The following is a 13,328-nucleotide window of genomic DNA, read 5'->3' as shown; positions in this document are numbered from 1 at the left end:
GTATGTTTTTCCTCCTGTGGTTTTCCCCCCAAAACTCATCTTCGTCACAAGTCTCGCGATACAAAGTACAAGACGAGATAGTGATGTGATGGTCAAGAACGAGCCGGTTCAAAGAGCCGGCTCTTTTAAGTGAACGACAAGAGCCGGCTCCCGTCCGAGAGACGTTTTTTTTCATTTAATTTTTTTTTTACTTTAATTAATTCAAGGCAGAATGATGGGACGATCTTCTCCGCACCACGGGCACTCCATGCACTGACTGTGACTGAATGTTGTGTTAATGATGTCCGTGCAACCAATCAGGTGATGACAGACAAGGATCATACCATTAAGTAGGGAGGGGCGGGGGTGCGTCGCGCGCTGAGGGTCTTCAGGTACAGAGCAGGAGGGAGAGGAGGAGAGAAAGAGAGAGAGGAGTGCGGTGCGGGGCGGTGCACGAATAGCAGAGAAAATGAGTGACAGTTGAAAATGAAGCAGCATGTAAATTTATGATATTCTGGAAATTATAAGGTTTAGTATAATTATATTGAATAATTTAAGTGATATATGTGCACCGATACTAATCATAGGTCAAAACAGCTAAAGATAAATTTGGCTGAATTATAAAAGGCAGAAGTGGTAAAACGAAGAGCCGTTTGGGAGCCGAAAGAGCCGGCTCCTCTTGGTGAGCGGAGCCAAATGATCTGGCTCACTAAAAAGAGCCTAAATTCCCATTACTAAAACGAGAGTCAATGTGACATTCGCGTTTATCGGAAATTATTTATTTCTAGTGGAAACGTGAATGTTAGTCCTTAATAATTTTTTTCTGTACAATATAATATCAATGGATTTAATTTGATTTAAGACATATAATAAGGTGTATGTTAATCAAGCTATATAACAGAAGTAATGACGGACGTAGTCCGCAATGGTACGCTGTAGCTTCTGGTGCTATAAAGTCACGTTAGAAATTTCCGAGGAGTACCTGAATGCAGCAAGACACAATCCCCACTAGCAGTCTCGTCTGGGCTTAGCTTTGTGTAGCTAAACTGAGTTGTTTTATAACAAAACCAGCACATTTAGGTGTTATTTTTATCATTTAATCACGTTTATGTAGCTGCACCGTCCACATCACAAAATCGAGGATGACATCTAAACAGAAAGGTGCGTTTAAAGCCGTTGATCTAGCGGTTAGCTCTCTCTGTTGTAAACACACTGAGTCTGCTGATGCTAATGTGTTGACATGATTTAATTATAATCAGATTTAACAGGCGAAATTAAGATCATTTGGTTGCTTCAAGATGTGAACAGTGTTCACTATTCAAAGATTGCAACGTCAGTGGTTTTTAATCAGGTTATTCTGTAGCACTATACACATTAGCTTAACGTTAACCCTTACACAAACTGACAGACCAACAGTTATAACTGGTTATAACCTAAGATAGATTTATGAGTAATGAGCTGTATTCACCTGATGTTTGCTCTGACATAAAGTTTATTATAATGCCACTTCATAAGAGGTGCAATTCAGAGTAAACTTACTCAACTAGTACTAGATCACACACTTGATTTACACTTTACCAAACACAGAGATGTCATTCATACGAAGATGTATCAAACTCAATTCATCTTTTATTGAACTAATAATATAATTAATACTTTTGAGAAATGTCTTAATAGTGTTGGCTGTTGTACATATAGTAATGGTTTTAGTTTGACTACTTTATCATTTACCAGGAGGAATCAAATGCCAACACTAAAATATGATGTATTACTGTACATTTTGTATACTATCCATTAGTGCAATAGACTGAATGTATACCAAGAAGATGTAATGTATATCTAATGTATAACAAGAACCATGCATGTAGCACCAAAGCAGATTAGAAATATAAAGGATAAAACAGGATTAGGACAGCAAAACTGTAAGTAATGTGTTGTTAAAGAGGATTGTGAGTTAATTTACTCTTAATTTACTCTTAAGGCCCAGTATGAGTGAAGGGCCTTAAAAGCGCTGTTAAAAGCTCAGAAATATGAGATGAAATTGGTCAAAAGACCAGACCATCCCAGCAGTAACATACTGCATTTTTGCTTTAAAACAAGCAAAAAGAGTACCCTCCTTTAATACTGAAGCCAGATACATTGAACCATATAGCTGCACAAGTCAAACATCCCTGTGTGTTTCTAGTTGTATTGTGTTGATCGTAGTTTCATAAATGCACTCTTGTTCACGCCGGTGTGTTTTGATTCCAGTAGGAAAGGTCGGCTCAAAGAATAAGGAGGATGCTCCTTATGAGTTGGAGAGCCAGTTCATCCTGAGGCTTCCTTCGGTGAGACACGCTGAAACAGATTATTTCTATGAAAATTCAAATGTGACCTGAATATGACGTGGATGGATTCATCTTTTTTTTTTACTTTTACAGGAGTACGCCTCAACAGTGAGAAGGATTGCCCAGTCAAGCAGTATGAACATTAAGGACAGACTCACCATCGAGTTGCACCGTAAGCTGATTTGTCATTAGTCTACTCTATTACTACTACTACTACTGCTCAAACACCAATTTCATTTGTCTTACCAATCGCTATCATATAAAAGCTATCAGGTTATCGATTTGAAATCTAGTCCAGAACTTGTTTAATAAAAGTAAATATATCTACAGTGAAACAAAGATTTTCAGTCTTTGTAGTTTGTAATCAGGGACACGATGAGATATCGCCGTACTAGCACTACTGACCTATGTTAAAGTTCCCATATTGTAAAAAATGAGATTTTCAAGTATTTTACATTATAAAGCAGATATCAAAATACTGTTAAACTATCAAAACGCTCAATATACGGAGAAATACACAGCCTGTATTCAGAAATTATGCGTTTGAAACAAACCGTTTGGATTTCTGTCCATTTGTGATGTCACAAATATACAATATTTAGACCATTACACGGTTTTAAATGTAAACATTCTAAATGTGTCCCAGTTTATTTCCTGTTGCAGTGTATGTAAATAACATCAGCTGACAGGAAGTAAACATGGACCCAATCTGTTGCATAGCAACGCAATTCCGTTGCAATTCCGTTGAAATGCACTAAAACAGAGCGTTTCAGACATAGTGAATACAGGTATATTCAGGCAGACAGTACGAGGAAAATAAAGTTGTTTTTTTTAACATTACAGCATGTAAACATGTTCTAGTAGAAACACAAAATACAAGTAGGAACCTGAAAATGAGCACAATATGGGACCTTTAATTCACAAACATTGGAATCAGTCTCTTAACAGCAAATATTTAGTCAATTTAGAATGGGTATTTTCGTTTTCAGTTTTGTTGCCATACATTACGAACTACAAATGTCAATTTGAAAACTAAACTCAAGTGTCATGGTCTTTGCTACCAAATAAGGGTGTCACAATATACCGGTATTGACGTCATTTAAAAATGAAACAGTGATATTATGTTTATAATACACATATGATAATAACGTGCAGGCTAAATAATCCAGCGCCTCGTGATTAAATCATTTTGTATATGCTGTTAAGATTACAGACTCTCTCTCCTGCTCTCTACACTCGTATTTTGAGTGCAATTAATTTGCCAAAACGTAACAAAACGTCCTAATGACAATGGTTACCTTTGTCTCACACACACACAACATGTCATTATAATCAATTATGTCGTCCCTCCCTCTTACTTGTAGCTGACGGTCGTCACGGCATCGTGAGAGTAGACCGCGTCCCTTTGGCCTGCAAACTGGTGGATCTGCCCTGTATGATCGAGTCTATGAAAACGGTGGACAAGAAGACATTTTACAAGACTGCTGATGTCAGCCAGGTAAAACCACTGCAGAGGCATTACATTTAGGACTTCATCTTCATAGGATACATCTCTTGTTGTGGTTCTCCACCAGGGGTCCGGGGACCCCCAGGGGTCCTTGAGGGAGTTCCAGGGGGTCCCCAGAAAAATAGTTTATTTTCACTGTTTAATTCACTATAGATTATAGAAGTGAGCCCGTTGTGAGTAAGAGTCATAAGAGTGACTATTCTGATCAGAGGTTTCACTTCTTCCACGGTTACCTCCTCAACTGTAGTTGATAACTATAACATTCTGGTCTTAATCATATCTAACAACCAAAATCCTTTCAGGTGGAGATCCCTGAAGCAAAATCTTATCAAATGGGGGTCCGTGACCTTTAGTGTATCAATTTAGGGGTCCTTGACACAAGAAAAGGTTGAGAACCACTGGGATATAGGATAGAGCAGCAGAAGTTTATGATGTGATATTAATTGGATACGTTTGTTGTTGAGTTTAGGATACTTTTTTTAATGTTTACATTAACATTTAAAACTAAGATTGTGTCTCAGCTGTTCTTGTTTGTTATGATCCTGTAATACAACAGCATTTATCAGCAGAATGCAGAGTCATTTATCATTTGTTTTTTGCATCCATGGGTCAGATGCTGGTATGTACACTAGATGGAGACCTTTACCCTCCTTTAGAGGAGCCAACCGGAACCGACCCCAAGAACAAGAAGAAGGACAAAGACAAGGACAAGAAATTTGTTTGGAATCACGGCAGTAAGTCGACAAATATCTACACACACAGCAGCTTTTTGGCTTTTCCATCAGTGCTGAAGAACTTGGCACATCAGCAATGCAGGAAGCATAAATTGCCCTTTGCAGCTGATTGAACCATTTTGACTTCACTAATCCTGTTGTTTTTGTCTCCAGTCACCTGCCCTCTGAAGAACACACGCAAGAGAAGATTTCGGAAAACGGCGAAAAAGAAGGTTTTGACATTATTTCATTTTGCCTTCAACGCCTCCCCTCCCCTTTCCCATCCCTCTCTTTAGCATCCCGTCTGATGATCCATCTCTTTCCTAAGCTCTCTTCCAACAAAGCATTTACATTTCATACAACAGAAACTGTGGTGAAAGTGAAAACTAAGATTTACATATAAATAAAGCCTTTCCGTCTTAGTTTGCCCCAAAGGCATGCGAAAAAGCAATTTCACTATTGCCTTGATCAAAGTGAAAGCGAGTGTGGTTGAGCACTACACTTCTACTTTGTCTTCTGAATAAATCTTCCTGAAGGTGCAGAGCCGAGTCATATTGATTTGGCCCCTTCTGTTTTTAATCGCTAATGTGCTTCCTGGCATGCAGCCAGCTGCTACCTTGGTGTGTGTGTGAGTGTGAGAGAGAGAGGGGGAGAGTCGGAGGAAGAGAGCGAGAGAGAGATGCTGCTAACACTACTTGTAACCCAATCTCTTTCTTTCTCACAGTACATTGAATCTCCTGATGTGGAAAAGGAGGTGAAGAGATTGCTGAGCACAGACGCCGACGCTGTCAGTGTCCGTATCCTTTTATACACCTACAGATATATTCTGCACGTCCATCTTGCAAAGCCTGAACTGATAACCAATCAGTAGTGCAACCAAGCACTTCAAGTGAAATTATAGAGACTATGTTTTCATGCATGCACACAAATACAGAGTAAGTAGATTAAGACGATAGTTTGATTTAAAGCATCAGTAGGCGAGATTGAAGCAAATATGACAAAAAAGTTATTTTTATTAAACGGTCGCTATATCGTGACAAAAGGACATAAAACAGGTAACCTGAAAAAATCATGTCCCTCTGTGTCCTCCGGTGCTCCTAATGGCATCTGCAAGATTTCACAGACCGGAGGAAAACAAGCAGTAAGAGCTGATCTGAGGTCTGCTGTCCAGCTGCCGTCTATGAGAGCCGGCTGTCAATCACTCTGAACTCCGACCAAACGGTCAAACTAGGCAGCGCTGATCAAATATGAATCAATATTATGTTACTTTAATAGCTATTTCTCTCCTCAGATGTTTTCAGAATCATCTTGTAGTGCACGGTTTAGCTGTAAAATGAGAAAGTTTGTGACGCGACCGTCATTGTGAAATCTGTTGAAGGAGCACAGCCAATAGGAACGCTCTCTCAGTGAAATGACCTGTGATTGGTCAAAGTCTCCCGTCACGGGCTAGATTTTCTAAAGCCTGAAAACAGAGCCATGAGGAGGAGCAGAAGTCTAGTTATCTCTCAGAACACTTGAATTACAATATGCTGAAGGGTTATTATGAAATTTTTTGCCCAATGATGCCAAATCTATATATACTGCCTACTGCAGCTTTAACTGAGTTTGATCAGATTTTCTGAGAAATTTGATTTAGTATGTGTTTGTTATTATCAATTTAGACGACGTAATTGTGTATCACGATATTGCGATATATGATTTCATCACGATGCGATTGCATTGAAAGAGGATAAATTATCATATTGAATTATCGGTCTTTATCTCATATAACAGAAACAGAAACCGCCTGTAATGTAGAATCAGATGGAGATTGTTGTGAATGTGAAATCTAACCCCTAGCCATGACTTTAGCTTTCAGGAAGCCTCAGATAGTTCGTACTATTTCGGTCTTTTTAAGACAAACATAACCTCTAATGTCTAAAACAGGTTGATCTGCAGACCAAGCGGGAAGTCCTGACTCCTGCTTGGCTCACCTGACTTGACTCTATCTAATGCCTTTGTGAGAGAGAGATGCACTTTGCAAGGCTATTAGCGCTCTAATGAAACTCTAAACTCGCCTGACAGAATAAGAGCACAGCAGGGCCGCTTTGAGTGCCCGCTTGCTGTGTGTTAATTGAGATGGACTGTTCATTAGCGTTGCTTAGTTGCTCACAGTGAAGCTGGATGCTAATGATAGTTTTAGCGTTTGCATGCAAGCAGCAGACATACACATGACACACTAATTAATGTTTAAGCTTCTCTGGAGCATCATTTGGTTTTTCACCCTTCAAGTCTACTTCAAAGAAGAGTCTTTTAATGTAGGAATACTGAAAGTGGAGGATGTTGACCTTAACACACGATGTTCAGGGTATGAAATCATAGCAGAAGATGAGTCCAAGGAAGCTGATCAGCACGGCTCTCTGGGCAACCTGGACTCCTCGCCCGGCACCTCGGGACACAAGATGGGTCATGGGTCCTCTGGTAAGGGAGACATGATTCTCATAAGTAAATCGTGGCTGTGTATTGCTACCTCGACCACATGGCCTACAGAAACACAACGTAATAAAGCCTGATCGATACGGTATTTTTGAGGCGAATACAGATATTGATATTTGAGAATTAAAAAATCGATACGGATGGATTGTCTTAAATACATATTTCTACATAATCACGTAACATAAATAAACATTTTTGATGCGAAGACTCTTTTAGGGCGCTTTCACAAGCCATAGTCCGTTTGGCTAGTCCGAATCAGAGTGAATAGACACTTTGGTTTCAAAGTGCACAAATTAAAGCAGACCAAATAAAAAAAAAAGGATTAGCTGAGGGGCGTCTCATGAGCTGCCACGTCTGTGCAGGGAATCGCGGACTTGAATATATTATTGTCGAAGTTTGTTCACTTTGACTCGGCACTGATTTGCTGTGCGCATGAATCCCTTCTCCCCCAGTTCATCTCAAATTACTTTATAAACGTCATTATTATTGTGGACTTTTATTTAGCATATTCTGTATGTTGTCTTCGGCCCAGATGTCAAGCAAACATCAGACTTCTGCAGAAGTTCAGGTTAGTCCTCTCCCACTCATTCGTCCCACGACGAACCGCCCAAACGAACCGCACCAGAGTTTGATTAAAACGGACTAAATGTTGACTGGTGAAAGTGCCCTGTGAATATTTTTTAGGAATATGACCAAGATATGCACTAATTGGGACATTTTACTTAAAGGTCCCATATTGTAAAAAGTGAGATTTTCATATCTTTTGTATTATAAAGCAGGTTTTTAAGTGCTTTTTTAATTTTTTTTAAATTTTGCGGTTTGAAACAAACCGTTTGGATTTCTGTCCATTTGTGATGTCACAAATATACAATATTTAGACCCTTACATGTTTTTAAACATAAACATTCTAAATGTGTCCCAGTTTCAGTCTTTGTAGTTTGTAATCAGGAACACGATGAGATATCGCCGTACTAGCACTACTGACCTATGTTAAAGTTCCCATATTGTAAAAAATAAGATTTTCAAGTATTTTACATTATAAAGCAGATATCAAAATACTGTTAAACTATCAAAACGCTCAATATACGGAGAAATACACAGCCTGTATTCAGAAATTATGCGTTTGAAACAAGCCGTTAGGATTTCTGTCCATTTGTGATGTCACAAATATACAATATTTAGACCATTACACGGTTTTAAATGTAAACATTCTAAATGTGTCCCAGTTTATTTCCTGTTGCAGTGTATGTGAATGACATCAACTGACAGGAAGTAAACATGGACCCAAGCTGTTGCCTAACAACGCAATTCTGTTGCAATTCCGTTGAAATGCACTAAAACGGAGTGTTTGAGACAGAGGGTGAATACAGGTATATTCAAGCAGACAGTACGAGGAAAATAAAGTTATTTTTTAACATTACAGCATGTAAACATGTTCAAGTAGAAACACAAAATACAAGTATGAACCTGAAAATGAGCACGATATGGGACCTTTAAAAACAAGTAAAGTAATAGAGACACAGTTTCTAAACTATCTTAAAAGTATCTGGCATTTCCGTACTGCAGTTTCTTGTTCGTTATTGGCTGACATACACACAGAAATCGATATATCTGCAATAAGATAATATCGTCCGATTTATTGGTCGAGCTCTACAAAGCAAGGCCAGTTTCAAGTATAGTGTAATTTTGAATGGTGATAAAACTATTGGCCTGTCTGTTTTCGTTGTGGTTTAAGAACGTGCAGCTACTTTGAAATGGCTCTCGTCTGTAGTACAATGATTTCTTTGATACTCACCTCACAGGAAAGGTTTCCTTCTTCATTTTGAACATGCACACACCACCTTTGTGTCGCTCTCGATAGCCTCTGCCCCGGTGGTCTGAAATGGAAATAGAGCTCACTCGAGCATTAGTTACTCTTTGGCCTTAAGATTATTTTGACCTCTGGACTCCCCAGAAGGCCTTCTTAGCTCCTTAGGTGTAGAGTAAGAGCTTACACTGAAAGGTACTTCAGTGAGGGGTGTGCATGAGTGGCATGACTGATATTTCTTTAAAAATCAAAAGTAGGAGCACAGTGTTGATGTAACAACGACATTTCAAAGACAAAACAATTTGAAAACATTTACGTCCCGCTATGTGAATGTAGCGAACAACAATCTGGAGTTGACTTCTACTGTAGGGCCAAGAGTCATTTGTAATTCACCATGTAAGAGAATCTACTCTGTTCACATTAATCCTACCTGTTTTATGCCAGACGAGACAATCTCCCGAACTCTGTGTCCACGTTATTAACACTAATGTGCTAATGTTCCAGCCCAGCGTGACGAACTGAGGGAGATCTTCAACGACATCAGCAGCTCCAGCGAGGACGAGGAGGACGAAGTGGACCGGCACGAGGACGAGGACCTGAACATCATGGACACGGAGGACGATCTGGTCCGACAGCTCCAAGAGAAGCTCAACGAGTCCGATTCTGCGCAGCATGAAAGTGACAGAAACAACCAGATAGGTGAGATGACGTCACGGTTTCTATTTCATGGTGGTGTATTACTTGTTGTCAAAAATAACTTGCAACTTGCATCTACACTTCAGTGTGAATGCGGATTCTTTTGGCCAACTTGCAGCCTTTCATTTTTCAGTCGTAGCGAGAGATCCTGCATGCTGATTTCAGAACGGACTTGTTGAGCAGAGATAGTCTGACGTGAAGTTAAATCAAACCCCCTCAGATGCTCAAAAATAACCTCAGCCAGGTGTCTGGACTTGATCAGAGCTGAGTTTTCGAGGCCAGACTTCACACACTCACACACTCACACACTCATGAGTAGCCATACTTTCACTTAAGTACACGTGCTGCGCCCTCGCCCACAGAGATGCACGCACGCACGCATGCACACACAGACAGACAGACAGACAGACAGACAGACAGACAGACAGACAGCGAGCGAGCTCTCCTCCTCACCTAACCCGTCTGACAGGTGTTGTGTGGCTCAGCGTGCAGCTCAGACAGCTGTCCAGCCTGACAGCTCAATGCCTCCTTATCTACATACATAAAGCTGTCAGTCAGCAGCAGCACCGGTCAGCTCGGCTGCAGCCGCCCAGCAGAGCATCTGCTGATGTGCTGCTGGAGTCTGGCTCTTTACTACGTTTCCGTCAGCACTGCAAAGTTGTAATGAATGGGTCTGCGGGGGCTCCTCCCTGCTTGATTTTGTATATTAGATGGGCAGAGGATTGAGAGTCAGCTGGGGGGGGGAAGCAGAGGATAGACACAATTAGTTTGGAAGATAGTTGCTGGCGATGGAGCCACAGGTTGTTGTTGTTGCTGTTGTGAGGCACTATCACTTTGGCTGGATTTAATGAGAAGCCTCTGTGGACCCCGGAGCAGACTGATTTAGTTGTGTCTTTTAGTGCTTCGGCCTGCTGGCTCACGTCCTTTTAAATGGATTTGTTGTTCCCATTAACCGCAATTTGTCAACTGAATTGGAGGCATCCTTGTGCTTCAAACAAGCCAAGGTGCTTATCTTATCCTCATTGGCTTTGCGGGTGTAGCGTCGCTCTCAAATTATGTCACATCATCATCTCTCTCCGGCTTTTGCTCTTCTCCGCACAAGGAAGCATAATGCGTGAACGACACGTTGTCTAACTGAGTGAACCTCCTGCTGTTTTTCCCCTGCAGTCATGGAGTATCAGGTGCAGATCAACGGCGTCAAGGCCAAGCTTCAGGAAACCCGTGCCCGAAAGAAACAGCAGGAGGAGCTCATCATGAAAGTGGAAAACCAGGCTCTGAAAGTAAGCACGCAAACACACAAACACACACACTGTGTTTTTCGCTAATTCAGAAACTAGGTCTGCATGTACAGAAACATAAACAAGAACATGCAGATGAGCTCGGAGGCAGAAGTCTTCATGCAGCATAAGTTCTCTCAACAGTGATGTGAAAACATCAAAACAGCTGATTACACACAGAGTTGGAGGCCATTGTTTTGTTTTCTTGTTGGGGGGTATTTTTAAATCCTTTTTCCTCCCGTCAGCCCTTTAACTATATCAGCAATGTAGAAAAAATAGCATGAAAGTGTCTTGTGTCTCTTTAGTAGAGCCTTTACAATGAGTGAAACATGAGCAGACATGGCCCCTTTTTCACATTGCCATTTGGAGCGCTCATTGCCCTCGTGTTTTGGGAGCGTCAAAGCCTCATCTCCAGTCGTTATTATCACAGTTGCAGGGAAAAGGTCAGCCGTCTCTGACTGGCATTCCAAGTGGCCTTTTCCTTGTCAGAGAGGAGATGGTGACACGAGCAGCCCGGGCAGACACACACATTTTAAAGCAATCACGATTTAATGAGGCTCGGCGTGTCGACTCGAACAAATCTTGTTTGTTTCTCTCTCTCTCTTTCCTCTTCACAGAACCGCTTCCAAGCTTTGCTGGATGAGATTATTCAGCAGGAGGAGCGGGAGATGGAGCAGGTAAGAGAACCTTTTCCGTAAAAGCTGAGGGATCAGTGCCTCGCTGTCAGCTCTCGACAGGACTTTACATGAATTCATCTTGTATGAATGTCAAAAAAACATGTTAGCAGATGGCATTGTGCTTGCTGTCCTTTTTTCATGCCTGATAGCACATTCAAATTTAATTTGTGAAGCGGAGTCCTTTTTTGCAGCTATGGCATAGTGGCCACCCACTGTCTGAGGGGTCGTTGTTTGTATTGACAAATGAAGGCAGCAAATTAATGTGAAAAGACGTGTTAATCATCATCCACTTACCCTCCAATTACACCCCGGGGCTGTCGGGCATCAATCACCACTTCTGTTTTTCTGCTTCAACAGCTGGCCTCCCTGCAGGAGCAGCTGGACTCACTGATAGAGAAGTGACCACCAGGGGGCAGCCTCATTTCATCTTCAGCCACACCTACACACACATGAAGAGGAGGAGGAGGAGGAGGAGGAGAGCCTTCATCCAGGGAGGAGGAGGGAGTCTTTATTAGCCGACTTGCTGTGTCATTCCTTTCAGTTAGTCGTCTCCATACATGACGCCATACATCATACTGAGAATTAAAAGTCAATGTTTTTTATTAGATTGAAATGTTTATTACTGTATGATTTAAGTATTTGATTGGCCTCAACTGTGAATATTTTTGCTTGTACTCACCTCAACTCACCTTTATATTTCACGACCTGTAAATGACGAATAAAATACAGTGATAAACAAAAGAATTGGAAACTGTCAATTTGTTTTCCATGTGGGTACAGATTTACGCGTGGGCAGGTTGATGTTGGCCATAAATGCTTTTTCTGTAGGTGGATGATGTGAAACATAAACAAAGAGCGTACAGTATATTGCCAAGAAGTGAAAGTCAATTGTTTGTTCCATTGCAACATCAGCGATCAGCAGCAGAGCTACACTTCTGCTATTTTGGACTGAAAGCGACGGACGGCAGTAAAATGTCCGTCTAAAAAGTGCAAAAGTTAAACAAAATAATTTTTTTATTTTATTGTCATATTCTACCAAAATGGCCTGTGTTGAACTATAAAATATTAAAAATATAATAAGCGTTTTCAGTCCAAAATGGCAGCAGAGTTTCGTCTCTTTGCTTCTATACTCTGTAACGGAAGTCAGAGCGTCTTTTACGTAATGTGACATATTTCCACGTGAAATGTAATAAATGTAGGCCTCCGGTGTTTTAAGTTGCTATGGGGATTTAAATGAAACGTGATTGGTTGATTGAAATGACGCCGTTGTGGACCAAAAAGAAAAAGAAAACAAAGACATTTTGATATAAATTCTCTCGTTTTTCTCCCAATTTATGGCAATTTTTCACATCTTTTTTTCTTCAGTGAGTGAGAGAAGGAAAGAGGGAACTGGAGAGTACTAAGAGAAAGAAATACTCCAGCAGGAGCTAAAAATTAATGAATGAAAACTGATGAATTTTATTCTAGTTTATGCCAGAGATTCACACAAGTTCACACCAGAGGGGCGAATTATTCAGTTCTCTTTCCTGAGAATTCAAAGTCAAATTAAAAGTAGGCCTCGTTAACAAAAATGCTGTTGCAGTGTACTTATTATTTCACCAGAAAGAAGGAAACGAAGTCTCTGAAACTAAAAATGTTCCAACCCCGTGTTGGTTTTGAAATCCTCCTTATTTATGAGGTCTCAAGGTTGGCAAGTACGAGCCTTGGGCTTCAGTTTGTAATGGCCTTTTTCTGACATTTGATGGGAGGCAATCAAATATGAATCGAGAAACTAATAGGACGATTAAACAATAATGAAAATAATCGTTAGCTGCAGTTCAAATTTAAAGGTGCAGTGTGTAGGATTTGGTGGCATCTAGCGGTGAGGTTG

The 13,328-nt window shown here is 40.6% G+C and overlaps 1 protein-coding gene across 2 annotated transcripts; it reads left to right on the top strand.

Moving 5' to 3' along the window:
* The first annotated feature begins 949 nt into the window (after positions 1-949).
* taf7 (TAF7 RNA polymerase II, TATA box binding protein (TBP)-associated factor) lies at positions 950-12,199 on the top strand. 2 transcript variants are annotated; one of them, XM_074647536.1, is made up of 12 exons: positions 950-1,140; positions 2,233-2,306; positions 2,400-2,478; positions 3,671-3,804; positions 4,427-4,547; positions 4,701-4,759; positions 5,251-5,323; positions 6,873-6,986; positions 9,313-9,507; positions 10,672-10,784; positions 11,399-11,458; positions 11,816-12,199. In XM_074647536.1, the coding sequence occupies exons 1-12, from the start codon at positions 1,122-1,124 to the stop codon at positions 11,858-11,860; spliced, it is 1,086 nt and encodes a 361-aa protein (XP_074503637.1). In that variant the 5' UTR covers positions 950-1,121; the 3' UTR covers positions 11,861-12,199. The 2 variants fall into 2 exon arrangements, with proteins under 2 accessions (XP_074503637.1, XP_074503636.1); XM_074647535.1 differs by having other exon boundaries at positions 2,230-2,306.
* Positions 12,200-13,328: the final 1,129 nt, after the last annotated feature.

The sequence above is a fragment of the Sebastes fasciatus genome, chromosome 10 (assembly GCF_043250625.1).
Source record: "Sebastes fasciatus isolate fSebFas1 chromosome 10, fSebFas1.pri, whole genome shotgun sequence".
In the NCBI taxonomy this organism is placed as follows: Eukaryota; Metazoa; Chordata; class Actinopteri; order Perciformes; family Sebastidae; genus Sebastes; species Sebastes fasciatus.
This window is presented reverse-complemented; position numbering and strand designations above follow the sequence as displayed.